At 40.9% G+C, this 27,243-nt stretch overlaps 1 protein-coding gene across 1 annotated transcript in view; it reads left to right on the top strand.

The window, feature by feature from the left end:
- LOC133002043 (potassium channel subfamily T member 1-like) overlaps positions 1-22,597 on the top strand; it is a 58,603-nt gene extending 36,006 nt beyond the window's left edge. The window contains exons 9-29 of the mRNA XM_061071778.1: positions 806-900; positions 1,751-1,934; positions 2,435-2,599; positions 3,173-3,309; positions 4,556-4,619; positions 4,807-4,915; positions 5,013-5,121; positions 6,959-7,108; positions 7,196-7,431; positions 8,724-8,937; positions 10,120-10,225; positions 10,970-11,142; positions 11,607-11,678; positions 12,008-12,142; positions 12,456-12,571; positions 13,420-13,517; positions 13,939-14,022; positions 14,118-14,246; positions 15,113-15,410; positions 21,426-21,510; positions 22,477-22,597. Coding sequence (XP_060927761.1) covers positions 806-900; positions 1,751-1,934; positions 2,435-2,599; positions 3,173-3,309; positions 4,556-4,619; positions 4,807-4,915; positions 5,013-5,121; positions 6,959-7,108; positions 7,196-7,431; positions 8,724-8,937; positions 10,120-10,225; positions 10,970-11,142; positions 11,607-11,678; positions 12,008-12,142; positions 12,456-12,571; positions 13,420-13,517; positions 13,939-14,022; positions 14,118-14,246; positions 15,113-15,410; positions 21,426-21,510; positions 22,477-22,597 — 2,880 coding nt within the window. The remainder of the gene's footprint in view (positions 1-805; positions 901-1,750; positions 1,935-2,434; positions 2,600-3,172; positions 3,310-4,555; positions 4,620-4,806; positions 4,916-5,012; positions 5,122-6,958; positions 7,109-7,195; positions 7,432-8,723; positions 8,938-10,119; positions 10,226-10,969; positions 11,143-11,606; positions 11,679-12,007; positions 12,143-12,455; positions 12,572-13,419; positions 13,518-13,938; positions 14,023-14,117; positions 14,247-15,112; positions 15,411-21,425; positions 21,511-22,476) is intronic.
- The last annotated feature ends 4,646 nt before the right edge of the window (positions 22,598-27,243 follow it).

Here is a 27,243-nt window from a genome sequence, read left to right as displayed (position 1 = left end):
ATGCAATGCAATGCAACATAGACACATAGAAACCAGAGCATCAATTATACAACAGCATCAACTATAGTATCGCTATTGTGCAGGTGCTACCCTATCGATGCAAAGTCTCGCAGTACATGGAATTCGAAGCAATTAGATGGTATCCAGCAGGCGTAGCGTGTTCACTCGCTGTGAATCAGTTCAGTGTAAGAGCTTCACACCAAGACTATAGTTGGGCGGATCGTAGAATCTGAGGCCTGTGGATGGAGGTGATAGCGGATGGAACATAATAACAAGGTGCAACTGGAGATTGAGTCGTGAGCTGCTACTTTTCGAGAGGGACAGGATGCTATAGGAGAACACACAATGTGGACAGTGTACAAAAACGAGTGACTGAAGAGAAAGTGGAACTGTTCTCAGACCAGCACAGTTATACATGCTAGCAATCTGTTCAGGTCAAAGAAATCTCAAGGGACCATTGTTTATAGGTTTCATTTGTGTTTCATTGGTGTATAATCACCTGTTGTATTGCCACCTTAGAATCAGTCCTGCGTATCTACTTTACTCGAACCAAACACTAACTCAAGAGGTGGACTGCTTGTGTTTTTGTTTTTGTCGATTTGCAATTTGACACTAAATGCTGCACACTGAAACTTGAGCAAATATGAAAACATTAAGTGTATTTCAAGTAGTGTTTTATAAATAATTCTGATGCGGTTTTTGACACCTGAAAGATGTTCTTATTTGTAATACAGAAAATGCAAAAATTCAAATTTAACCCTCAGTCACTGGTATTTATATGACTTGTCTGTGTTCGTCTTTCCAGAATGATTTCCATCGAGCCATCCAGAGGACCCACTCTGCCATGTTCAACCAGGTGGTCATCCTCATCTGCACCTTGCTGTGTCTGGTTTTCACTGGGTGAGTGAACATCGTGAAACGTATTTCTAAACATTGAGGTATCTGTGGTTAGTAACATCCTGTTTACTGACCATCAGTGCAAAATCTAATCCCTGAACCTTCTAGATGCTTTGTTGTATTCTCTTATGTTGCATTTATATCTTACAAAAAAAGGTTTGAATTGCTTTGTTTGTTGAAAGTTGTTTCAAGTAAACTTAATTAGAGATTGAAATTCGGCACTTGAAAGCAGACATGATCTCCCCTTAGCTCAGTGGTGGAGTCAGATGTGAACAGCTTGAAATGGCAAAATGAAATTAGACTGAAGAGCGACAAATTTCAAAAGTAGGAGTTTTATATTTTGATGTAATTTGGCAATGGTTACTGGCAAAAGCAAATGCAGATGCTCTTAAGACAAAGAACAAGGGGAAAACCATTAGCCATCGCCATTGCCATTGAGTTCCACTCTTTCAAAGCCAGTTAATGTTATTTAAAGATGTCACTTATGGACCTTATCTCTTTGGCAACCTTACGAGCGTTGGCCATCACCCAGTTTGACTTTCTCACCCTCCCTCGCCGTCTCAAGGTTTTCTTATCGATGGAAAAAGCACAAATATATAAGCACAAGCATTGAAGTGGAACTGACAGGGCAATCAATGGTGTCATTATAAAAGACTGATAAAGACTGAGGAGGAGGCTGACTTTTTGTGAACTTTGATCTTGGGCAGATTGAATTCTGACACCGTGCTCACCAGGCAAAATCGTTAAGACCGCAGCCTCATTAAAGTATCTCTTCATGCGTATAACTTTAATTGTCTTAACCTGTGGGAGACGTATCTGAAAATGTTGTTGAATAATTTGTTTTTTTCTGCAGAGCTTGTGGGATACAGCATCTCGAGCGAGGTGCTGAGAATACCCTGTCTATTTTTGACGCGTTATATTTCTGCATCGTCACCTTCTCCACTGTGGGCTACGGGGACGTCACGCCAAAGATCTGGCCGTCCCAGCTGCTGGTGGTCATCCTCATCTGCGTTGCTCTGGTGGTGCTCCCACTGCAGGTATACAGCTAAAAACATACCACAAGGCTCCTCTGAGAACACTAATGTTCTATCTTGACAAATCAAACCAGTGTTTTCCATTGTTATCTAGACTGTGGCGGCCTGCCATTTTCTACTTTGTCCCATCAAGGCTTCATAACGAACCCCCAAAAAAGGTTTAAAAAATCTCTAACTTGATGATTTGATCCGTTGCTTCATTTGTTTGCTGAAGAAGTTTACAAATCTCACTCAAAACTCTGGCCAAGTCATCCTGGGTCACACTTGCTCAAACAGACTGAATATAAAACCATCTTCACTCATATAATCTGACGTGTTTACTCCCTGCAGAGCAAACTGGGTGAGAAATCAAAATTAGCTCCTGCTGCAAATTGCCGCGTCAGCAGATTTATGCTCCAGTGCTTCCACCATCTGTGTCTAGGCAGCAAATCTGTTCTCATTTTATTACTCATACAATTCTGGCTGCTGTTGACATCACAGCGATGCTGTTGTCATTGTGTCAGTTTGAAGAGCTGGCCTACCTGTGGATGGAGAGACAGAAGTTAGGGGGGAACTACAGCCGCCACCGGGCCCAGACGGAGAAGCACGTGGTGCTGTGTGTGAGTTCGCTGAAGATCGATCTGCTGATGGATTTCCTTAACGAGTTCTACGCTCATCCCAGACTTCAGGTATAGTGGAAATAAGAAACCCACATGCTCCTGCAACTGGAGTCGTTACGTCCCACTTTCTACTGCTTGTTTCCACCATCAGCTCTGAAATGGTTGTGATGAGATAAGTGACAAAGATTATAGATGTGTTTCCATGTGATCAGACCATGAATGTGTGTGGTGACCACACCGTACAGGGAAGTCAGGGATATATCTGAGCTTCCAAGAGTATAACACTGTTCCATCAACATTAGATGCAAGAGAATATTTGATATATAAAGTATAAAACTGCTGAAAGAGGCCGTTTAAAGGCTCTATATCAATTTTCTCAGTGTCCTCTTCATGCTGATGGATCAGCTCCTGCATGAGTCCATTCCACACCGGGTTCTGCCAAAGTTAGAAATACTTTCGTTTTTTGCCATTAGAGATATTTCAGTTTGAGCAGGTTTGTCTGATCTCTTCTCTCTGGGTTCTGAAGTGGGCACGTCTCCGCCAAACTGTAACTTTTGAGTGCTGCATATACAGCCAGGTATATTTAATGTTTCATGGGGATTTGAAATATAAAAAAGGCCCTGTGTCTCTTTTGTTGTGCAGGACTATTACGTGGTGATTCTGTGTCCGACAGATATCGACATTCAGGTTCGTCGCATCCTCCAAATCCCTCTGTGGTCCCAGAGGGTCATCTACCTGCAAGGATCTGCCCTCAAAGACCAGGACCTCATGAGGGCCAAGTGAGTGATAGCAGTGGATTCTCACATTTAACCAAACAGAAAACAGACAAAATCACATATGTAGTTGTGTACTTGTTATGTTTTTAGCGGATGTGAGTGTCAGTGCATCCTTGAGTTAGCTCAATTTCAGATTTCTGGATTGTCGCCGACATCGCTGACTTTGTCATTAATTGATATCAACTAGGTTGCAATACCAAGTTCGTAGGTCATTCTAAAACATTCATATCATATTCTTTAAAGTACATTGTATATCGTTGTCTGATACATCCTCATGAACACTAGGTTTCACTAACGCCTTCAGGGAATTTGTTTTAAATTAGGCTCACACATAATTTTGGACCAGAGGATTCAAATGAAATGGTCTATAGTCTGGACAGATATTGATGTAAAATGTTGTGGGGCGGTTATTCCAGGTAAATTCATAGTCTGTATTATAATCTCTCTATACAAATATGTTAAATATATCTAGAAGGGCACTTTGAGATAATGTGCCTCTTTGGCCCATACCCCTCCATTCCCCTTAGTTTTAATATGATCGGTTCTGTTCTGTTTACGTAATCCTGCTAACAGGAAAACAAGCGGTAATGAAAACATAACCTTCTTGGCAGAGGTAATATTAAGTGTAAGCCCTCCACCTGCGCAGAGCCATTTAGATTGAAGTTAGATTGTGAAGTCCATTTGGTCGACCTCTATTTACACATCGGTGTAATAGGATTTCCTCCTGCATTTATCATCTGCTCTTATCACAGGCCACATTCACACACCGCAATAACATCGGTTCATCTCCGGCTCCATTTATGTGACATGTTGTTGCACCAGCATCACCAGTGTGTGGTTCCCTGATTAATGGTTGCTTTGGGGAGATCGTTCAGCTTATTGGCAGATGTTGTTTTCGCAGCAGGGGGATTAGATGCTAGTGCAATTTCTCGCAATAGTATGTAATGGATGAAATCGCCCAGCCAGGTAAGCTTTATAGACAAATCACTGCTGCTTTTTATGTTTATCATCTCATACTCTAGATCCAATTGAGTTTTCTGTCTCCATGAATGATGGCGTGATCTGCAGTCTCATGTCAACCAGCAGCTAGGTCGTCATGCAAGACTTGGGCTGTTTTCTTTCATTATCATCGGACATGAGCATTCACCCTTGACTTGTTTTTCCTTAAAGTATTGATTTCTTTCAATAATGAGTTTCCTGTCCCTTTTTCCTCATCCGTCTTTCTGTCTGTCTCTCTGTCGATACTCAGGATGGATGATGCTGAGGCCTGCTTCATCCTGAGCAGCAGGAACGAAGTCGACCGAACTGCTGCTGTGAGTCTCATCCACGGGAATTTTTCGAAGCAGTTGTAAACTCTGTTTTTATATCCAGCATAAACCCTCTTTAAGCTACTCATTGTGATTCAAGTGAAAGTATTGAGTGCATACTGAGTCTCTGAGGTAACACTTTTAAGAATCAAGTCTCTGGATGAGTAAAAAAGATCCTTTTCTCATCCCACAGGATCACCAGACTATTTTAAGGGCCTGGGCTGCAAAGGACTTTGCTCCAAACTGTCCCCTCTACGTCCAGATTCTCAAACCAGAAAACAAATTTCACGTCAAGTTTGCTGGTACGTGCAGGGAGATCACAGAACTCCTGATTATTATTATATGTTTGTAAGATTTCCTCAACCAACTTGTCCTTTAAATGTATCCTATGCCATTCAGATCATGTAGTTTGTGAAGAGGAGTTCAAATATGCCATGTTGGCGCTCAACTGTGTGTGTCCGGCCACGTCCACATTAGTCACTCTCCTGGTTCACACCTCCAGGGGACAGTGAGTATTTCTTTACCTTGATTATATTTACCTGATGTAGTTATTTATGAACTTTGATTTACTTTTATACTCAATTTATACATAATAAATAATTGATAATTAAAATATTGCACAATAACCGCTGAAATCGCACCGCTCAAATTAAATTGAAAGCCACTGAGAAGAATTTGGGTCTCAAGCAATGATTAAAATAGTTTTTTATGGTCTTAGCAGTTTGGATATGAATGGGTAAGCTAGTCCAGAGTAATGGTTAACACATGGTCACCTCTATTTTCGAGCCTGTATCTCAGGACATTAGGAAGCATCAGTTTAGTAGAGCTGAGTTAGAGCATCTGTCTTTTGATTCCTGCCGCCTCCGGTCCGCATGGTGAAGTGTCCTTGGGAAAGACACTGATATTTTCTGATTGATGTACAATGTGCTTCATATAGTGAGCGCTGTATGAATGTGTGAATGTAAAATGTGATGTAAATCACTTTGAGTGCTCGTGAAGATTAGAGAATATAATGCTGGCCATGCTATTACCTTGTGAGTTATGGTCCTGCTCATTCTCACTAAGTCATATTCAGATGCTGCCAGATTTTGTTGGTTTGCTTCCACCTCACTGAAACAAAGCTCCGTTCTTTTTGAAAAGCCCTTTTGTCATGCATACCTGCAAACCTTCGATTTGCAGAAGCACAAAGAAAACAAAGAAGCCGAGCAAAGAGCTGAATTACTGCTTATTGAACAAGGATCTTGTAGTCAGGAGAAAATTATTTGTACCCTATAGAAATGGAGATAAATAAGTGGGGACATTTCAAGCAGACAATTGTCTTCAATTGCTATCACAGGTGAGAAAGGACCAAACAAACAGCTGAGAAGCATAGAGGTCTCATTAGGAGCTACAGAAGGGGCTTTTAACCTATATCAGTAGATCTCACCCTGACATAACATATTGAAAACTAACCAAATGTTATTGGTTATTGGTTATAAAGGTTTGTCCGTTCACAGTTGAAAGCTGCACTGTCACCACTGCAGGGACTTGTCCCCAAACATTACAGAATCAGAACAGTTCTTAAAGCTATAAATATGGCTGTGCCTTTCACTTTCTCTGCAAAGGGACCTTTGTTTCTTTACTGCTCTGCACAGCAGAGACAGAGAACATCCATTTTAACTTCCATTATGGGAACCTGTTCTGCCCTGGGGCTGTGAATGTGACAGGAATGAGGCTCTATGGCACAATTTTTTATTTAAAAGATTAAATGGATGAAGATATGCGGCCACAATAACGCTTTAGTTAATTATTGTGACTATATCTACATCGACGCCTGTAATCTGGCTATTGACATTTCAAATATTGATGCTTATATGATTTGCTAAAATATTACAATTCCTATTTACATGTGACAGAGCATGACTTTATTAGTGTTAATGTAATCAGAACATGCTCTTTACATGGCAGCTTCTTATTCGGACTGTTGTCTTTAATTGGGTTAATATAAGACTATTGATGCCCATGTGAAGAGTGACTAAAATGTAGGAAGCTCAGGAGCACAAGGTCAGGAAAGGTCATATTCATCGTCTCGTGGGGAGATGAGAGCTTCTGAGTTGTAAATAAAGTCTCATTTGATGTAAAGGTGCTTTCTGTTTGACTGGAATCAACTCTTGTGCTCAGCTGAAATAAAATCTGACAAAGTTATTGCAACAAAGTTTTACTCTTACATCTTCTTTCAGCATTAACTCCACTTTTCTTTTTAAAATGGAGCTGCTTTTTGACAGCAGTGCCTTGTAGAATGTATGACTCTTCAAGTTCTTTTTTAATTCAAGTCATAAATATTCTGATAATGCTTTTTTCTCCAGGGAGGGGCAGCTGTCACCCGAGAATTGGCAGAAGATGTACGGGCGCTGCTCGGGAAACGAGGTCTACCACATCCGTTTGTGTGACAGCAAGTTTTTTGGGGAGTATGATGGAAAAAGCTTCACCTACGCCTCCTTCCATGCACATAAGAAGTAAGTCAAACTTTCACACTTGATCATAATTCATCTCATTCCAGTGGTTGCTTTCGTTCAAGGTAAAAACGTGTCTTTACTTCCCAGGTATGGTGTGTGTTTGATCGGAGTGAAGAGGGAGGACAACAAGAGCATCCTCCTCAACCCTGGCCCCCGCCACATCATGGCTGCCGCGGACACCTGCTACTACATCAACATCACCAAGGAGGAGAACTCCGCCTTCATCTTCAAACAGGAGGAGAAGCACAGCAAAGGTCTGTCCGTGTCCGGCCTCTACGACGCCCCCTCCAGGCTGCCCGTGCACAGCATCATCGCCAGCATGGGTGAGAGTGAAAACCCGGACACAGGAACAATAAATGATTTTCAGTAGATTAAGCTAGTGATGATGAAAGCAGACGGGAAGATGGAAGATCATGTTTACAGTTTGCACAAGTAACAGGACAGGTGGCAGATGCTTGTGTGTGATTGGCTGAGAGGGTTTTTTTGGTTGGAAGAGAAAATGGATGCTTTGTTGTTGTTTATTTACTCCAAGCTGGGGGGGGGGGGGCTGCCTGGGTGTGACGCTCTCACTGACTGTTATGCATGAATCTTTTTCTTCCATGCTTTTTTACTTTGATGGCTGAAATTATTGTGTTGTGCTTTTTCTATGACCTGTGAAAGTTGATCAGGCCACTTCATATGGTAAGTTTGTGCATGGCGCATCACTTTCTCTCTCTTATTTACTTCTTTTATAAATAACATTTATGGTTTGTTGTTATTGTTGTGGCACGGTGCCATTGATGTTTTCATCTCCGTTCAACTAACACTTAGATCGTTTGTGATATTTGTTTTCAGTATTTATCTTTTTATCTAATATACATGATATTTGTATGGTACATAGACATCATATTACAAACTAGAGCCCAATTGATTATCTATCAATCAGCTGATATGAGCCTTTCACAGACGAATCAGTATCAGTGTTTGTTTGCAGATATGCGCTGATAAGAAAATCTTTAGTTAAAGAATAAACATGACAGAAAATATGCCTGTTTACATTTTACATGCAAACAATATTTGTAATTCCTAAATTCAAGTTCCTAGTCGTGTTTTATTTATAGTTATTTATCATTTATGTTCTGACCAAATTGATGACAACATCTAGGGAATTCAATATATAAATATTAACCCCCTAATATCAGCTTCTTCCCCCAAAAATCCATATATTCCGGGCTCTACTCCACTGATATGATGTAGGCTAGTGGCATAGTTGGTGAAAAACAAAGTGTCAGCGCTGCTTGCATGCCATTCGTAACGTACAAAGACGTGATTCAGAAAGCAATACATTTTCTCCTCAAGGTCAAGCAGCCGAGCTCAGGGAGGTGTTATGAATGTGGGTGGATGAGATGCTGAAGCAGCATATATATGGAATGTATTATATCCAATATGAAAAGGGCTTTTTCCAGCAAGGGAATGTTGACTGAGATAAAGTGATCTTGGTCTCATCATGTGCAAACACTCACCGTTGACTTTACAGCACATGGCAGTGAAAGTGCTGCACCTGCTGTTTCTTAATTGCCTTGTTGTTTTCATGCTCAGTGGTAAACAGCGTGATAACGTGTCGTGTGACTTTCAGGAACCGTAGCCATAGACCTCCAGAACCCCGATCCGCCCGAGGAAAGCAGCAAGCTGACATTGCCGACGGAGAACGGAGACGGAAGCCGCAGGCCGAGCATCGCCCCGGTCCTCGAGATCGCCGACTCCTCCGCCATTCTGCCCTGCGACCTCCTCAGCGACCAATCGGAGGATGAGACAAACCAGTCAGACGAGGAGGGATCTGTAGGGTCAGAGTAAGTGATGTGGATTCGGTGAAAGTGTCACACAAAGTGGCTCCGAGCATGAGAGATTCGGTGGCTTTGTCCCAAACAGTAGATCTTGTCGTGCAGCAGTAAAAAGTGAAATGTCCTCAAAGGGCAGGTTTCACGTTCTCTGCGTTTGATTGATCTCACACGCCCACTCGCCCTCTCGTTGGGTGCAAGAGGAAGAGATGGATGTGTTTGAGATTAAGTGTGTATTCTATGTGTCATGATGCTATGAGGTGCAGAGGGGTCAGTGATGAATGTGCATGTCATGACTGGGTTGTCCTCAATTTCCTCCTCAGTGAGGCTTACGTTTGTGTCCTTGCATAAATCCTGATCCCTCCACTCTCGGCTGTCAACCTGCCAGACTTACTGTTGCCACGATGGTCCAGCCAGTCCAAGGAATCACTTTATCTCAGCAGATTGTTCCCGTCTTCTGTCGCTTTATATGGTTTCATCAGATGATATAAGTTCAAGACGGGGGGTTCTGGGCAGCATTTGTTGGACCCAGACATCTCTGGGTCTCATAAACTAAAAGACAGAACCTGCCCCTCCCCACCTCTCAGCCTCTTATTACTGCAATCCATTGCGCTTGAGTAGTTTTAAGGAGTTTTCAGAAGCTGTTGCCAGAAAGCAAAATAAAACTCAAGGTCCTACAGCACCACCATGTGGTGATGGGGAGGACTTTTCTCTTAACAAACTCACACTCCCTCTTACTGGCAAACTATGGAGGGCAGCGTGAGAGCGATGAGGGTAATTACAGCTGACATACTACAAATCAGGGGACACACAACCCAATTGACGCTCAAAATAAAAAACAAACACTCTGTGAAAACATTGTAATTGTTGGTGTAGTCAGTTTTGAACGGGGGAAGGAAGTCCTTCAGAATTATAAACACGAGCAATTTGAACACAACAGCTGCAGAAGCTAATTATGCACTGGAAAGTAGAAACAGTGTGATGGCGGCAGTTCGTGGTGTTAAATGGTTTAATGAAATATGGGATTCAGGGATTTTTGTGATGTGAAAACACTTCTTGAAACTAATTTCGAAGGTTACTGTTGGATAACTAGTGAAATCACGATATATGCGCCAGTTTTTGCTCTAGTTCTTCACACGTCTCACTGACAATGCTGTGAAAGTTTGATCGTAGTATGTGTTTCTCCTCCATCAGTTTTGTGAAAGGCTACCCTCCGAACTCGCCCTACATCGGCAGCTCTCCCACTCTGTGCCACCTCCTGCCGCAGAAGGCTCCGTTCTGCTGCCTTCGCCTCGACAGGGTGAATTCACCTGCACGAAAACACGTTAACACCACAAACCCACATCACTTCAAAACACACAGTAAAAATATCGGTATGGTTCGATTTATGAGTCCCATATTTAAGGTTTCTCATAATTCCCTGAACATTAGCTGGTATTTATCTCTAAGTTATACAAGAAACACTGATGAATGTTGTTACAAATCTAATTAAAAAAAGGCTGCAAATATTAGTAATGACTGATTATAGCTGTTTATTGAACGAAGAAATTGGAAATTATATTCCGGAGGTGAAAGACACTTCATATCATCAGCAGATGTCGGGATCCAACTGAGTTTCTCATTTCATGATTAGATTGAAATTGTGCCACCTGGAGTTTTGTTAATCATCATTATTATTCCATTATTTTTTCATCTATGAAAATGAGGCGGACACATCTCGTGTTTATTAAAGCATAAACTCCTGAGTAGGAGATATTTTATAGCATTACACAGTCGTTTTTTTGTGGTGAAACCGATAACTTTCTGAAAACTTTCAGGTGACTATTTTTGACTTTAACACAAGAATTCAAACCGTAACAATGGCAACATACACTTAATACATGTTATTTAAACTCCTTGTAAGACTTCACAACAAGCCTGATCTTATATGAGCTAGAGAGGATTGTATCTTTTATTAAAACTGTAAAAATGTGATGTGTCTGCTCAGATCTTTGTACAGATGTGATCTGACTGACCTCTGGTTGACGTGTCTCTCTCTCTCCAGGGCTGCACACACAGCAGCTTCGTGGACGCTAAAGCGTACGGCTTCAAGAACAAGTTGATCATAGTGTCCGCTGAGATGGCAGGAAACGGCCTCTACAACTTCATTGTCCCCCTGCGTGCATACTACCGGCCCAGGAAGGAGCTCAACCCCATAGTGCTGCTGCTGGATAACGCGTAAGACTATTAAACCTCCCTGATTTTCCATTATCATTATTATTATTAGTAACAGTGGAAAATGGAATCTATGTTTGCCTGATTGTGTGTAAGAGCGTATTCGCATTTTTTATTAGTTGCCTGTTGTTTTGAAATTGTTTTTGTTTTTTTTTCAAGCTCCAGTGGTTACACAACCTAATTGCTTTCAGTATAAATTGGAACTATAGCTCAGCTTTTGCTTTTAGGATAAAGAAAACAAAATGTTTTTAATTATTCATAAGCAAAAGTTCTCTGTGCATGAGAAATTCTATGCATGTGGCCGCCCCCTTTTTTTCTAAATCACGCTGGGTTTCATTAACTTAGCTCTGCAGAGCCAGGGAGCTTTTTGGAAATTATAAAAACAATTTTGTCATCTTCCACTGGGTGTCTTACAAAGAAAATTTGTCTGTGCTGCTCCTTCATGATGTTTCCTGTTTTGCCCGCAGGCCAGACAACCACTTCTTAGAGGCCATTTGCTGCTTTCCAATGGTTTACTTCATGGCTGGCACCATCGATAAGTATGTGTTTGAAATATAAAAACCTGCTCTATCAATTAATTAATTAAATGATGTTTATCTCAGCAGTTTTTTAATTTTTAATACAGCTACCGCTGACACCGATTGTCTGCAGCTGCAGAACATTGTTGATTTCTCTTCAACAATAAATGTGTTCACAACTATCCAGATTATTCTAAACTTTCTGATGTTGTTTGGTGAATTAATCGATCAGTGTTAGCACAATGTTCAGAAAAATGTATTTAACTTTGCAGATTGATGTTGTACTGTTGCTATGAAGAGGAGACGCTGTGTTTGATGACATGCCTTGAATTATTACAAACTGTATTTAGCCTGGACAACCTGCTGCAGTGTGGGATCATCTACGCCGACAACTTGGTGGTTGTGGATAAAGAGAGCACCATGTGCGCTGAGGAGGACTACATGGCCGACGCCAAGACCATCGTCAACGTCCAGACTATGTTCAGGTACAGAGACACAGATGTGCAGTGTAGAAACGCACAATCAACACTGAATCCTGTAAGTGGATGTTTGTGCACGAGATCGAATTTGCTGGATTCTGCTTCATTTTTTTCTCAGAGTAAATGTTTGTTTTTCTGTCAAAACGGAGAAGGAATTTGTCCCTTTTCCAAAGTTCTGAAGCTGCTCTATAATTCAACAGCTGAGAATTAAAAACATGAATCACTGCCACACCAGATCTCCCCCCCCCCCCCCCCCCCCCGAAGCTTATCTCATCTCTGCAGTGACATCCCTCTCTCTCTTTGTCTCCACCACCCTCAGGTTGTTCCCCAGCCTCAGCATCATCACCGAGCTCACGCACCCGTCCAACATGAGGTTCATGCAGTTCAGAGCCAAGGACTGCTACTCACTTGCTCTCTCCAAGCTGGAGAAGGTTGGTGCTTCTCGTGGACTCGTGTAGAGACGCCCAGGCTTTGACTCACTCTCCTGGATGAAACTCTACGATCAATTCCATGTTTCATCCATGTGTCTTAAAGACAAATCATAGCTGTATTATAGAAGATAGCTTGTATTGCTGTAATGGTGTAAGATCCTATTGTTGTACAGTCAACTCCAAATATTCTTATTCATAGGTTATATTATACTTTTGATTTATGTTTACCAGGTGCGTCTGTGCAAGCAGCAACACTGTGGGAATATTTTTCAGCCAAACTCCTGTTGCTTTTTTAATTATTTCACAAAAACACACTTGAATACATGGACAGAGGCCAAAACTTGTTAAATGTTGATTATTATATTTGGCATTTTTTAGCAGTGAGCGTATTGAATCTGTTCCAGCAAAAAGAAATTCACTTTCCCCCAAATTCAAGTCCTAGTTGTAGAAGTATTTTAATTTCTTGTTAAATCTTGGTGCTTTTCCATGTCTCTGTGTGATTTTCAGTTCTGTAAATGAAGAAAATAAAACACAACACCATGAACAGATGAAGAGGATCAGTTGTATGTGAATTTAAGGAAGAAGTCCAAGAAGTGACAGAATAATAACCAAACTTTGACCAAAGTTACAGCTATAGTCGTAGCTTAAACTTTTACAATCCTTAAGAGATGTATTGCTGTGACCAACTTGAAGGTTTTAACTAAGGGAAACCAACAGGCCAAATCAGTCTCTTTGAAGATGTAGCACAAGAGCAAAAGTTCAGCATGCAAAAAGGATCAAGTTAAATTTTAACATCTTGTCGCTCTGTCGCTCTGTTTCTCAAATGTTTTTATCTACTTTATTTCCAGATAGAGCGAGATAAGGGCTCCAACCTGGCCTTCATGTTCCGGCTGCCGTTTGCTGCAGGCAGGGTTTTCAGTATCAGCATGTTGGATACGCTGCTGTACCAGGTGGGACAGAATACATCTGAGGCAGAACTTTGGTTTATTATGGATGAACAGAACAAATAAAACAAAAACATATTCAATTGCAATGAAAACGTGGGATCATTTTAAAATAAATGAATAGACTTGATTTTCTCAGGCATACATGTTGAAATGCTTGAACCCTTTCAAAGTTTTATTCTATTAACATCCCCTATTCTCCTAATATGTTCAGTTATTAAGCTTCTGTTACTCTTTGAACTACTTTTTTCATATAAATCACCTTCTGCTGCATTTTATGCTTTGAAAAGTGCTATAAAGATATTATTAGATATTACTTTATGAAAATAGAAGTTAATTAAATGTCTAAATGCAGTTGTCTGTACAGGTTGTTTGCAGCTGGGCTCCTCTTACTTGTTCATCAGCGTCCTTCTCTGTGTTCTGACAGTCTTTTGTTAAGGACTACATGATCGGCATCGCGAGGCTCCTGCTCGGTCTGGACACGACGCCTGGCTCTGGATACCTGTGTGTTGTAAGTATAGAACAGCGTCATGTGTCTAATCGTGTGATTCGAACAGATGAGAGCAGGATGTGTGCATCCACTGGGTCGTTGCTCTCTCTCCTCAGATGAAGATCACGGAGGAGGATCTGTGGATCAGGACTTACGGAAGACTCTTTCAGAAACTGTGCTCCTCCAGCGCTGAGATCCCCATCGGGCTTTATCGCACCGAGTCGCACATGTTCTCAACCTCAGAGGCAAGCTCACTTTCAGATGCTTCATTTCAGAAACCTCTCTTTGGCCTCGGCTGTGGCGTCTGGTTTGGCCTCGTCCCTGCTGCATCTTTGACTTATTCTCTCCTAAAGCCTTTTACCTCCGCTGTTCTATTTTTGTTATTTCCTGGCTTTACATCTTCTCTTTAATTGTATTCTCACCTAAAACCTTTTACTTCCATTTGTACTGTTGTGTCATTTCCTTTCTTTCTTTATTTTATTCTCTCCTCTTACTTTGGTTCTCTTTCTTTCTATTTTCCGTTATTAATAATCTGGTTTATTTTAATTTCTATCAAGTTAACAGGGAAGGAAATTAACATGTTTGGACATCACAGGTTTGGTGCTTACTAGCCAGGGTTATTATTGAAATAGAAACAAGCCCCTAAATTATCAAATCATTTGGCAGGTCAGGTAAATAGCTTGTATACGAGATATATAGAGAAAGAGAAACAAACCTACTGGCTGGTGTTAATTTCCCACTGTTAACTGGTGATAAAATAGTTAATCCATCATATTAACTATTTCATGTGCTGAGTTGTGAGGCCTTTACTGATCCTGTTTGCTTTGGATGCCCCCATCTTTCATTGCATCTCTTGTTTGGATGTCTGTTTGTCCTTCTCTTGTTTCAGAGCAAGGACAGTTATGCACAGGTAAGGGACAAACACGCTTCTTTATGATTTCAGTTTGAACATCCCCTGCTTAAAGTATGCAAAGATGGAAAAATACCTTAATGGCATTTTTCTGGCAATTATTAATATCCAAAGTTTGTAACCGTGATTTCTGAGTGTCTGAAAATGGCTCTTGTGAAGTCATTAAAGAAGGAAGTGAACACTGTCCCCATGCTCTCTCAGTCTCAGGTGTCCATCAACGTGGAGCACGGCGAGGAGCAACGCGATCGCAGAGATATCTGGAAGGAGAAGGTGGCCCACAGGAACTCCACAACCAGCGACCAGTCGGAGCACCCGCTGCTGAGGAAGAAGAGCATGCAGTGGGCGCGACGTCTGAGCAGGAAGAGCGCCAAGCCGCCGAGTCGGACCGAGCGCATCTCGCAGCAGAGACTCAACCTGTACCGACGCTCGGAGCGGCAGGAGCTGTCCGAGCTGGTCAAGAATCGCATGAAGCACCTGGGCCTGCCCACCGTCGGATACGGTCAGTGGATGTTTGGAGAAGCGATAAACTAATGAATTAAAGCTAATTTGTAGTATTAAAAATATATTACGAACAAATAACAAGATTAAATACCTAATAACTAGCAATAATAATGTAATTTTGTATATTCCTCTATTTTAATTTGATTTATAATTAATCATAATAGACTTGCAAATGAATAATAATGTAAATTAAAATGTGTGACGCAGATTGGAGTGTGAACATTTTATTAAGGTCACATCAGCTCTGGTGGAAGAAATAATATCATTGTTTGAGTCAAACTTCAATGGTTGATGACAAAGAATCTAGATAAATATATTTATACTCATGATCATAGATGAGGAAAGTCAGCAGACTAGAGAATGGTTAGATTGAACTTTATACATTTAACTTAAAATTAATAAGCAAGAAAACTAAATTTATCAGAAAAGAAAATTAGTATTATCCACGTTAGCCTTAACTAGGTTGAAATAATTAACACTAAAAGGCTTGACACTACTCATATTTACAAAAGAACAGAACTCTGACTTCTTTAAATGTGATATAAACAAACTTCAGAGTGTAGCTGATTCTTTAGCTCCACCCACTGAGTCTTCTCTCCGCCAATTTGATTATTTCTGCCACAAGATCAGCACTGTGTTAGAGAAACGTGGTTATGAACTCCAATCTGTGTTCCAGTCATTTTATCTCATCCCATCTACAGTATAAGGATTCGTTGCTGCGGGTCTTAACTGATCATGAACATCGCACTTCATTATCATGAACCATCAGAAAACATCATCATCTTAGACACCTCGAACTCCTCCTCCATGTTCCATACGCCCTGAACACCATCACATGGTCACGATCACACCACCAACACGTGAACACAACATGCATGGAGATGCAGGAGCACTAAACCTTTTCTCAATTGCATTTTTACCACAGACTGCAATTGCCTGCATTCTCAGCTGCTCACTTCTCCACCTTTTGGTTATTCTTCTTCTTCATTTTCTCTCCTCCCAGCTTCATGCTTTCAAAAAAAGAAAAGGCAGAATCATGCTCCAGATGTGTTGCACTTGCCAAATATTATGTAACGTGTCAATTAAATACGTTTCAGGAAGAGCCTCAAAAGATCAAGATCTTCCTAACAACCATGAATGTCAGTGAGGATTATTGCAATGTGTGATAGATGAATAATTTGGAAGTGATTCTGTGCACACACACTCTAACGCATGGCTTCTTTGCATCGATCTCACCCCCTCCAAGAGTTCTTTTAGCTGTGAAACTGCAAAATGCATTCGCTGCCTGCCTGATCTTTTATTTTGTTCTTTTTCTTGTTGTCCCTCCCCTTCCTCTGTTCCTCACCCTTTTCTCTCTCTTTCTCTCTCTGACTCTACTCTCTTCCCTCCTTTCGGCTTGTAGAGGATGTTTCTAATCTCACTGCGAGCGATGTCATGAATCGAGTAAATCTAGGATATTTGCAAGGTAATTTCTGTGCTGTTTATACCTCTCATCTACAACATGTGTGGTGGTTCCCGTCCTGTGGAGAAAGAATTTCTTTCTTTCACCAGCATCCATTAAAGACTAGTGCACGGAATTTATCCACAGAATTAGAGAATGTAGAAGATGTCTTCTTCCCACTTTTCCTTGTCTTGTTATAGATACTAAACATTTAATTATAAATGAAAACCAATCAGGACATTAACAGTGAATGCCGTTGCTTAGAGTTACAGGACATTTCAGAGCACCCGTATACAGAGAGGACCAGGCCGGCAGGTTAGCTCGTTGATCACAGTTCTGCAACTTTTACTGCATGAGTGTGTGTGTGTGTGCGGTATGAGTGTTTGTCTGCGTGTGTGTGTGTGTCTGCGTGTGTGTGTGTGCGTTTGTGTGTGTCCTGCCAGAGTTAGCGGTAGCTCAGCAGCCAATCTATCTCGCTCTACTATCTGTCTCTCTATCTGGTCTTCTCTCTGCATTGTGTTCCTGTGAGGTGACGTCCCAAATGGCAAAAAGAGAACGGCAGGGCAAAGAGTATGGCTTACAGAGTGGAGCGGAACACATTATGTCTGTGGATGGAAGGTTACATGTGTAAATATATAGAGAATTATGTTAATCAGGTAGAAGATACAGAACTGAGAGGAGGAGAGTTCTTCACCTTCGTTAGTTTGTTTTATCACAACGTTTCATCATTTTATACGATGGCCACTTAGACACATCAAAAATAAAAGCAGGGTTTCAGTTGTCAGGTTAATTTCTTTGGTTTTGGTCTGTTTTGCTCGTTTCACTAAAAGCTAAATGCAGTTTAACGTAGTTTGCAGTAGAATATAAAGTATATGAACCCTTTGGAATTAACTATGATAACACGATCATAGGCTGTATAAAGATGGACAATATAAGCAGTATTTCCTGTCACAAAGTCCTGTTCAAAGTTAGTTTTTAAGTAGTTATTTGATGCTATAAACAACACAGTGCATGTATCAACAGAACCTTGATTTGTCATCCATCTTTATATTCAGTCTTTGGTCTGGATTTGAAAAGTAAAGCCTCTTCCGGCGGCTGCAGATCAGACCTCCACAATGTCCAGGATACAGAATTTGGACTGTTCCTCCCACACAACTGCTTCAGCTCAGATATATTTTTAGGATGTCTGGGATGAGTATCTCTGCCGGGTTAGAGGGGATCTACTGTGCTCATAACCAGCTCTTTATTTTTATTCTGAGTCTCTTTGCATGATTCACAGTTCAGAAAGTCCTTCTCTTATCTCAGAATGCCTGTCTTGCAGTTGAGCCTCCGACTGAAACAGACAATATTAGCTCAGGCCTCCTTTAAAACTGTCTTTTGATCGGCCGCACGTCCAGAAGCCTCCGGTTGTTCTGCTGTCGCCAAACAACTGAATAACTGCACAGTTCATTGAGAACTGTGGAGTTATTCAAGTTGACTGCTTTGGGAGAATAAGCTGCGCTCGTGTGGAGCTGAGACAGAACCACCAGTACGCTTACTTAATGGTTCTCTACATATATATAGATGACAGAAAATAAGGAGTCTGCTTTAACGTCTGGGCTCTGGTGGAATTTCTTTTTCGTTTGAAATCAATCTGTCTTGATGTACTTTGATGATTCCACTCATTGCTTGGTCCAACCTCTGCAGAGCTTCACAGTCCTGCTGACATCCTGGTGTTAGGTACCTTGATAAACCCAAGAATTAATTTAACCTTGATGAAAGCGGGCTGACGGGGCCCAGAGGCACAAACCCTCTAATCTCGTTTCATCGATCGGACTCATGACTCCAGGCTGGAATTGGCTTTTGTGGATTTTTCCTGTCAACACTGATAAAAGTGTAAAAATAGATTGTGATTCCTCTCAGTTATAACTTAGATGAAGATCTTAATATATTTTAGGTAAATTTGTATATCAAAGCAGATAATTCCAAGGGATTCACTTACTGTAAGCCAATACACTGAAGGATGATGTTTATCTTGTCAGTAAGTAATGGGACAGGAACACGTTTGGTGGCTTTGTCCTCCAGCACATTGCAAAAACTAAACAGCTTAATTAAACTAAATATAGATTGAACTGTTATTACAACAGCAATATCGCTAAGTACAAATCCACATGAGTCACATGCAACACACGCAGAAAACGAAAGTAAATCAATCGCAAAAAGTAGCTGTTCAAGAAAAGCTGCCCAACTCACATAAGAAAAGACAAAGAAAGAAGCATCATAACAATCCTGTTGTGGTGTTTAATACCATCAAGTTTAATATAATATTTAAATGAACATGACACAGATGAGAACAAGAAATTAAACTGATCCTTGTCTCACTTCCACATTGTTTTCATCCACTTTAATCCCTTTAGATGTTGTAACTGTTTTATATCTAATCTTTAAATATAAGAGGATGGAAGTCATTTGATTATTTAAATATACTTTATATGTGGCTGTTATTTTTTCGCAGTAAAAGACTTGACTGCAGCCCTCTTATCTCTTATTTAGTTTTTACATGGAGGTTAAACATGTGATGAATCTATCTTCTCTGTGTGTTTAAGATCAGGAGTCTGATGCAGTCGCCGTGCACATCAATCACTAATAAACTCACGACCATCGTTTGATTGTGTTTATCTAATATGGGATAACAGAGCATCAACAGATGTATTTGTGAGGTTTATTTTCTTCCTCTAATTGCACCAAATCTCTAGCCACTGAGTCAGAGTATTTCCTGTGGCCATGGTATAATCAATATTTGATGCAGAGTAGTCAAGTGTGGATGAGCACAGAAAGTTCCAGGTGAAGTCCCACCAGCAGGTTGACCTCTTCCACTCTCACACTCCCGATGTGTTCCGCTTCACTCTGCGTCTGGTTTGAGTCGCGCTGCCTTCGGTCCAGTCTGACGGATGCTGGAGCATGTCCTCTGTGTCTGTGGGTGTGTCACCCAGGGGGCGGGTTGTGTGGGGCGGGCCGAGTGTCGTCCGTTGGCATGGCAGCCTGCCGCCTGTTGGTGGAATGCGGTGGACGTCGATATGTTGCGTAGCCGCGGACGCTGTCTGCATGCTGGCTCCGTTCTGAAGCTGCGCATGGGTTCCTGTGTGAGTCAGCAGGCAGCATGGGCCCCCCCCCCCTTCCTCCACAGAGTGCCCTGTCAGTAACGGTTAGCCCTTCTCTCTCCTCCACCCCGCCTGGCTTTATAAAGGGCCACATGCAGGTGGGTTGTCATGGAGACACACGTGCCCTCCTCTCCCTTCCTCTGTCCATCACACAACACAATTAGGAGCCGCTGCCAGAGAACAATCATTCATATATACAGACACGAATAACACACATACACACACACACACACACACACACACACACACACACACACACACACACACACACACATACAGTAATAGGACATCTGAAGAATCGATGATCAAGGTTTCCTCTTATTGAATAAGCTATATAAAATAGTGCAAAATCGTTTCCATGCTTGGTTTAGTTACATAAAAGTTAAATAAATAAAGTTATAACTGTTAATTTTTAAGGTTTGATAAATTTTTAACATTAAAACAATTTACATCAATCTGTAGATTATGTTTTGTGAATAGGGAGATCAATGTATCGCTATTCTTAAAAAAGAGAGATTATTTCATTACATTTCACAAATAAAATACTCTTTAAATCTAATACTAAAACTTGCTATTATTCATTTGTTTAATACCAAAATAGAAGAAAAGTTAAATCAACTTGATTTTTACCTTAGCAGTCTGGATGACAGCTTGTTTATTGTGTCCTGTTGGTTTTTCAGGTTATAGGTTTTCTACATATTCAGTTCATCAGTGACAGTATTCTTCTAAACTACAACCTGCCACATACTGAACATTAGTAAAGAACAAATCATTTGTATGTCTAAATTAAAGACACAAATATGTGGTGTGGAAAATATACAGGTACCAACAGAGGGCGCTGTTTGTACAACAGGGTCTTAAAAAAGCTTTCATATTAATTTAAAGCTACTTCCGTCAAACTTTAAACTCATTTTGTTTTGTTTTCTGAGACAATGAATCTCAGTTCACTCAGCTTGGATGTAGATATGATGATAGATAACTACTGTCACCGCCTGTAGTTCCAGAGATCATTTTTCACTCGGCTACTTCACTCTATCTCCATTTGTCTTTCTGGGATGTTTAAACTCTCAAATATCAACATCAGTTGTCAAAAGTATTAAAAATGCGAAATGTTAGTCGTAGATTTAGCTGTTTATTTAACTGTCAATTTGAATCGTAAATTAATTTGCTCAAACAGTTTACTGCTTTTTAAATCTCTGAAATAGTTGTAACAAACGCATCTTTTACAATTTACAGTGAGTCGAGGAAAAGACCATCCTCCAAACTCTTTGTCTCTAAATTTGCTCGATCTCAGAGTGTTGGTGGGCTTCTTGGCCTCTGTCCTCAGTGGAAGGTTGAAGGAGGGCTGGAGGGCTCATTTCCTGGCTGATGTAGTGTAACATGAGGAGGGCGGGGGAGCGGCTCTGAAGGATCTTTTGTGTCTCCTTTACAGACGAGATGAACGACCACCAGAACACGCTGTCGTACGTCCTCATCAATCCTCCTCCCGACACCGTGCTGGAGCTCAACGACATCGTGTAAGAATCACAGCTCGTGTTTCACTGCTCTCTCTCTGTTCGCCTCCGTTCATCCAGTGGACTTCACTTTTGGGATTTAGATTTAATGTGAAAACCTGAATGGTTTGATGTTTAATTCACAGTTTATATCGGAGATGAACGTAGAGATACAGAGGTTTGAACCTGAAGAGAGACCAACGTCAGAGGAAACTACAATATAATCATTGATTGATGTTTTCAGGAAAGACATGCGACTTTTTAATAGTTGAAGATTAAATTAGACAAAAGTTTATTATGTGAATGAGCAAACAATATTGAGTTTAATGTTTAAAGTTTGGGTGTAAACCACAATTTGGTGAGTGTTAATTTCTGTCATGTATATCTGCTTAAATATCTGTCACTTAAAGAATCCAAAAACATTCAAATGCATAGTTTGCACATGTCTGGTGTGATGTTCAGGTGTTAAATACAAAAAAGTTATTGTGCGTCTGGCAACTTTAAGCATTTGGTTGCATTTTAGTATTAATTGTGTTTGTAGTATTTGCAGCACAGTGGATAAAGTGGTTGTGTCTTTTTAGTGTTTGCTGTAGATTTTATTTGAGTGGTTTTGAAATCTCAGGACCAACATAACTTGGTGTTTGAATCGCAGCAACAGTTCCACAGGGGACAATAAATAGTAATGAAACCTAATTCCTATAGCACTGATCTGAACAAGGTGACAAAGCGCTCTACAAAATACTTGGGAATAAAACTACACAAAACAAAACCAAGAAACCTGACGCAAAAACAAACCACATCCGTTAAAACTGTAAATGTGTTCACGTTAATTGTCTCGTCTCTCGTCTGGACTTTCCTGCTGCCACTGTGATCTCTAACTTTTTGGTTTACTTTACAGCTCAGGTTTCATCCTACTTTGGAGTAAGTCTTCACCCTGGTGCACAGCTCCTGCTCCGTGCTGCCGGATAATGTTTTTTTTTCTGTCTTCAGGTACATTATCCGGTCCGACCCGCTGGCCCACATGCCAGAGGACTCGCAGGTGGGGCAGCCTCGAGGCGCCAGGAACCAACAGGAGTTTGGCACCGAGACGAGGGATGAGACTCACCTCTGAAACCCCCTCAGCGCTCCACACTCTGACCCTTAACCCTCTCAGCTCCGCCCGGGCCGGACGGAGCTCGTTTGTCTCACCCAGATGAAAGCTTGTCTCGGGCCGAGAAAAAGCGTCCACAGCGAATGTGCTTTAGGTGTCTCTCTCAGCCTCGGACCTGGAAGCAATGAGTATTTGAAGAGACTGTGCTGAGAGACCTGCTGTTTCCCCACTGAGCTGCTACAGGAGGATGCATGAAGAGTGCCTCGTCATCGCCCCTGACTCCCCTCGCACGCCCACGGAACGAGCACGCGTCGCCCTCGCTAAACAATCGGAGAAGCAGGCCCCGCTAACGACTCCCCAACCAGAACTCTGAGGGCTGCCATCGATGTTGTGAGAGGTGTCAACGTTTTTGGGGGGGTTTTCCCCTCATGCACACACCATCATTTAAAATCATCACTTCATTCATGCTTTTCTCAAGTGGGGGGGTTTCCCTCGTGTCCACTTCCTCTACGCTTGTTGCTACCTTAACTCGCAAAAGAACCAAATCTCGGGGGATTCACACCCAGGGATTAAAGGTGTTTGTGCTACAACAGACTTCTGCCACTTAGTTAAAAAGAAAAATATAGGATTTAACGCTAAACAATATAATCCTGTGATTAGTCGTTTGGACGAAATACAGGTTTGTCGCTCAAGTTGTCTTGTGTTGTGCTTTACCCTTGTTATGTCAGTAGGTGGCGCTTATCAGCTGTGAATTTGTTAGCAACATGGGTTAGCGGGTACCATTCTCGTAAAGCTAATTACTGCTGAGAAAGAAATGACACACGACATGCAGGTTAGAGAACAAATTAAATCTTAACAAAACAAATTTACAAACGGAACGCACAACTGTAAAATGTTTTTTTCGGCTAAATGGTGTCAAAAGAAAACGTGAAAGTAATATCTGGTGTTTAATTTCTTTTGATTCCCTCTTTTTCCTTTGGGCTTTAATCCCTGTCCTCCGTCCTGCACAGCTTCAGTCAGGTTTTATAAAGAGAAACTTCATCCAATTCGTACTTTCACCATGAGGTCATAGCACATGAGAACTTTCGTTTGTTTTTTATTCTCTTTACCTGACGGGACTTTCATTGTCGTTCTGAGCACAAACTTTTTTACGACACATTATCATCTATGAATATTTACACTTATATCAACCATATTACATCATCCTTTTCTCTGTTGTGTCTTTGGAAACTGAACTTTTCTTGTTGTTGTTGAAAAGTGATTATTGTTAATTTAATCCACTGTTTACGATTATTTAATCATATCTGCTGTACTGAATGTGCCATTCTTGTTCACTTGATTTCTTATATTTTTATGTTATGTATTTAAAAGAAATAGCACATTACCAGTATGTGCCACACTGCATCTATGTCGTGATGTCGGTGTTTATTTTGAAGCCTGACCGATACATGATACATGCAGCTGCAGGAGAGAAATCTCAAAATAATACCAGGTGATAAGAGATAAATGCATATATATATAAGGCTTAAGGCTCTTATTTTGAAACATGAGACAGGAAGGAATCTTGTTAAATTATCACGTTCATCATCACTAGCATGATTGGCTGGAAAGACGTCACGTGAGAAGAGATGCGTAAAAACCACAGACGTGATCCTTATTTTATTATCCAGATAACTACTGATAATACTGTCATGAAATGATCAAATTATCGTACATCTTGTTTTATTGATCGTACTGTCGGCAAAATGATCGTACAAATACGATCATTATCGTACAACTGGCAGCCGTGAGAGGAGTTACAAAATACGTCAACTGCAATGTGACATTTTCATCAATCAGGGAATATGTCAGTATCGACCTGAAGGAAATCCAGTATCGGTCAGGTTCTAGTGATTTTGTTTATTTATTCCTCTGAAGTCGATGGTGCATATTAATTTGATCTTTCAGTTTCATAACTCTCATGTTGCAGCAGGAGCGGTAGCAGAACAGTTTTGCACAAATACTGACACAGGCACAGTTACGTCTATTTTTATCTTGTAATCGACTGTCAGGTCCAAAAGTCTGACACCACTTGACCCACTCTATTTCCAAAAATGTATTTGGAACATGCTCGAGCTGAAAATGAAGTGCTCTCCTTTTCCAAACTGTACAGGTCACACTCCATGTGCAGTGTTTATTTTCCTTTTGATCACGTGTCAGCTGCAGGTTAAGTTTGATCACTGTAAATAGTAACTTTATATATTCATCGCTTGTTCATCGTCTGTTGTTCTGTTTCTGTCTGTGACTCCACGTGATAACAAGTGAAGGAGGACTTAAACTATTTTTGCACTAAGCTCTGCGAGGAAGTCAAGAGCAAAAGAGCATGACCCTTTAATCTGAATCTGTACAACACAGCCGACAGTATTCAACCATTCCAGTGAAGCTAAGACGTTGCGACTTCTGTCGATTTGAATTATCTTGCAATTCTTTGCAAACTTACTCTGCTATGTGCCATTTTTATTTTTTGTATGTCTAAGAAATATCGAGTGGTCAGGCTGAAGAAATCTTGGATCGGCAAAAGCTTATTTAATGTTTTACAATGTATTTTGCAAAGATTCCAGTTAGAGTGAACTCTTTGCTCGGTAGCGCCCCCTCCAGGAGAGTCAGTTTACAGGGCAGGAGAGCTGAGGAGTGGAAGCGTGAGCGACCAGCGCTGGATACGATCGGCGTGCGAATCCCGTCATTTAGCGTCTTCCCGGGTCCTCACTCCACAAAGAAATCACTTCGGACCTCCTGCTGTCATACTCGCAAACAACCACAAGGGGCATGTAAACACTAAAAAGCATGTTTTGATATACGAGCTTGCCAAGAATGAAACATTTTGTACATTTAGCCGGAGATGTCACGTGATGTCCCGTCGCTAGAGAAACCCATAATCGAGTCAACTGCTTGCAAGTTGCAGCCATTATTTGATACTGTGTATTTATATGAATGGAACATGCATGTCGTCTCGGTGTTACCTCCAGTTTATGATTTTGAGTCATTGTCAAAAGAGGAGTTTGATCCATTTTGTACGATTTCTTATGAGAAGCGAGTTCACTTCTCCACGTATGAACAAATAAATGCTGCATGCAGCCAGATCCAACTGATGAGAGCGTGTTGTTATTGAGTCTCATAATTCTGTTTCCTGCCTCCTGTCTGTTTGGATTCATTCCTCTGCTCTGATTCGCTGGAGGAAGATTTTTGGTTCAACAACTCGTCCGTCTCACTGAGGTCGGCCCTCTTGTCCTCATGTCCGTGTGGCCCGGGGTTCCTATATCTTCCATTTGATTGATTTCTTCTTGTCGGAATTGGAAGGAGGCTCCACTTTGTTTCCAGTCTTTATCACTTCATCAGAGAACTTCTCACTCTCATTTCCCTCCTCCTCCATTTGGCATCTTTCCTGTCTCTGATTTGCAGTCAGCTTCCAACTCGTTTTTCTCTTCCCTCCGACGCACACACACACGACCACTGCAGAGGAGAGTCCTCAGAAAGAAAGTTGTTAAATAAACAGGAATTTGCAAAAAACCACACGCACCAGTTACTCCAGTATGTGAAGTAATGCCTTCCTGTCACTGTGTCTCCCTGTTGCTATGGGAACATTCGTCCAAATGTTATGTTTATATTAATATTTACAACTGAAACATTTAAGTCTGTATCAAAACACATTAAATCACTGAAAGACAGATGCCTCAGAAAATATCTTTTTTACAGACTCATGACCCTGAGTTGTAGTTCGTATTTATCACGCAACTGTGGCGCCATCTGTAGGTGAAATACCATAAACAATTACGTATGACAGTAAGTGCATGTACCCGTCAGTTATTAGTAAAATTGATTAATATTACAGTAAAAACTGAAACTAATAAGGTGATTTATTAAACGGTGATTCTTCATATCAAATACATCAGACATTTCCATTCGAACGCTTTAGCCAACTAACTTCTCCGAGAACGCAGGGAAGACCGAATACAGAAGATGGCGACTTGCTTTACTTCTGCTGACAAATGTTATAAACGCAACAAAACCACGTGTGTAGTAGAAGAGTTGATCCGATAGAATTTAGCCGAGTAGCATCATGTACTGTTGGATGTTAGCATAGCGGGCTAACAACAACACTTCTTCTTCTCCTAATACTGGTTGACCAACAGCTTCCGGGCAGATTACTGCCACCTTCTGGATGGAGTGTGGCTCAAAACAGATTCAGGACTAAAACATTAAATTATCCTTGTAACTCCGGCATCTATAAGAGATATAAAAAGTCCTGTACTCTACCGAACTCCTCTGCAGTTTTTCTGTAATATTCAACTCTTCCTGATTAATTTTAAGTGGATATTTAACTTCCTGACTCTTTTGTTGATATAATTCTAAAACAAAGTATTCTTCAGTGTTTCAATGTATCATACTTGTTTCAATTCAATCCTTCAGCACCAAGTTCCACACACTTATGAATGATAGTCCTCTAAATGTGTAAGATGTTTTTCATCAAGATCACCTGACCACATGTTTTCTTCCAGTTTCATGTTGATGTCTAGGAGTTTTGGGCTAATTCACAGACAAACAGAATAAATATGTGAGAGACATAAAATACACTCATCGTATTTCAAGAAACCTTTATTAACTACAAATACAAAATAAAAAACATTTTC

The sequence above is a fragment of the Limanda limanda genome, chromosome 5 (assembly GCF_963576545.1).
Source record: "Limanda limanda chromosome 5, fLimLim1.1, whole genome shotgun sequence".
In the NCBI taxonomy this organism is placed as follows: Eukaryota; Metazoa; Chordata; class Actinopteri; order Pleuronectiformes; family Pleuronectidae; genus Limanda; species Limanda limanda.
This window is presented reverse-complemented; position numbering and strand designations above follow the sequence as displayed.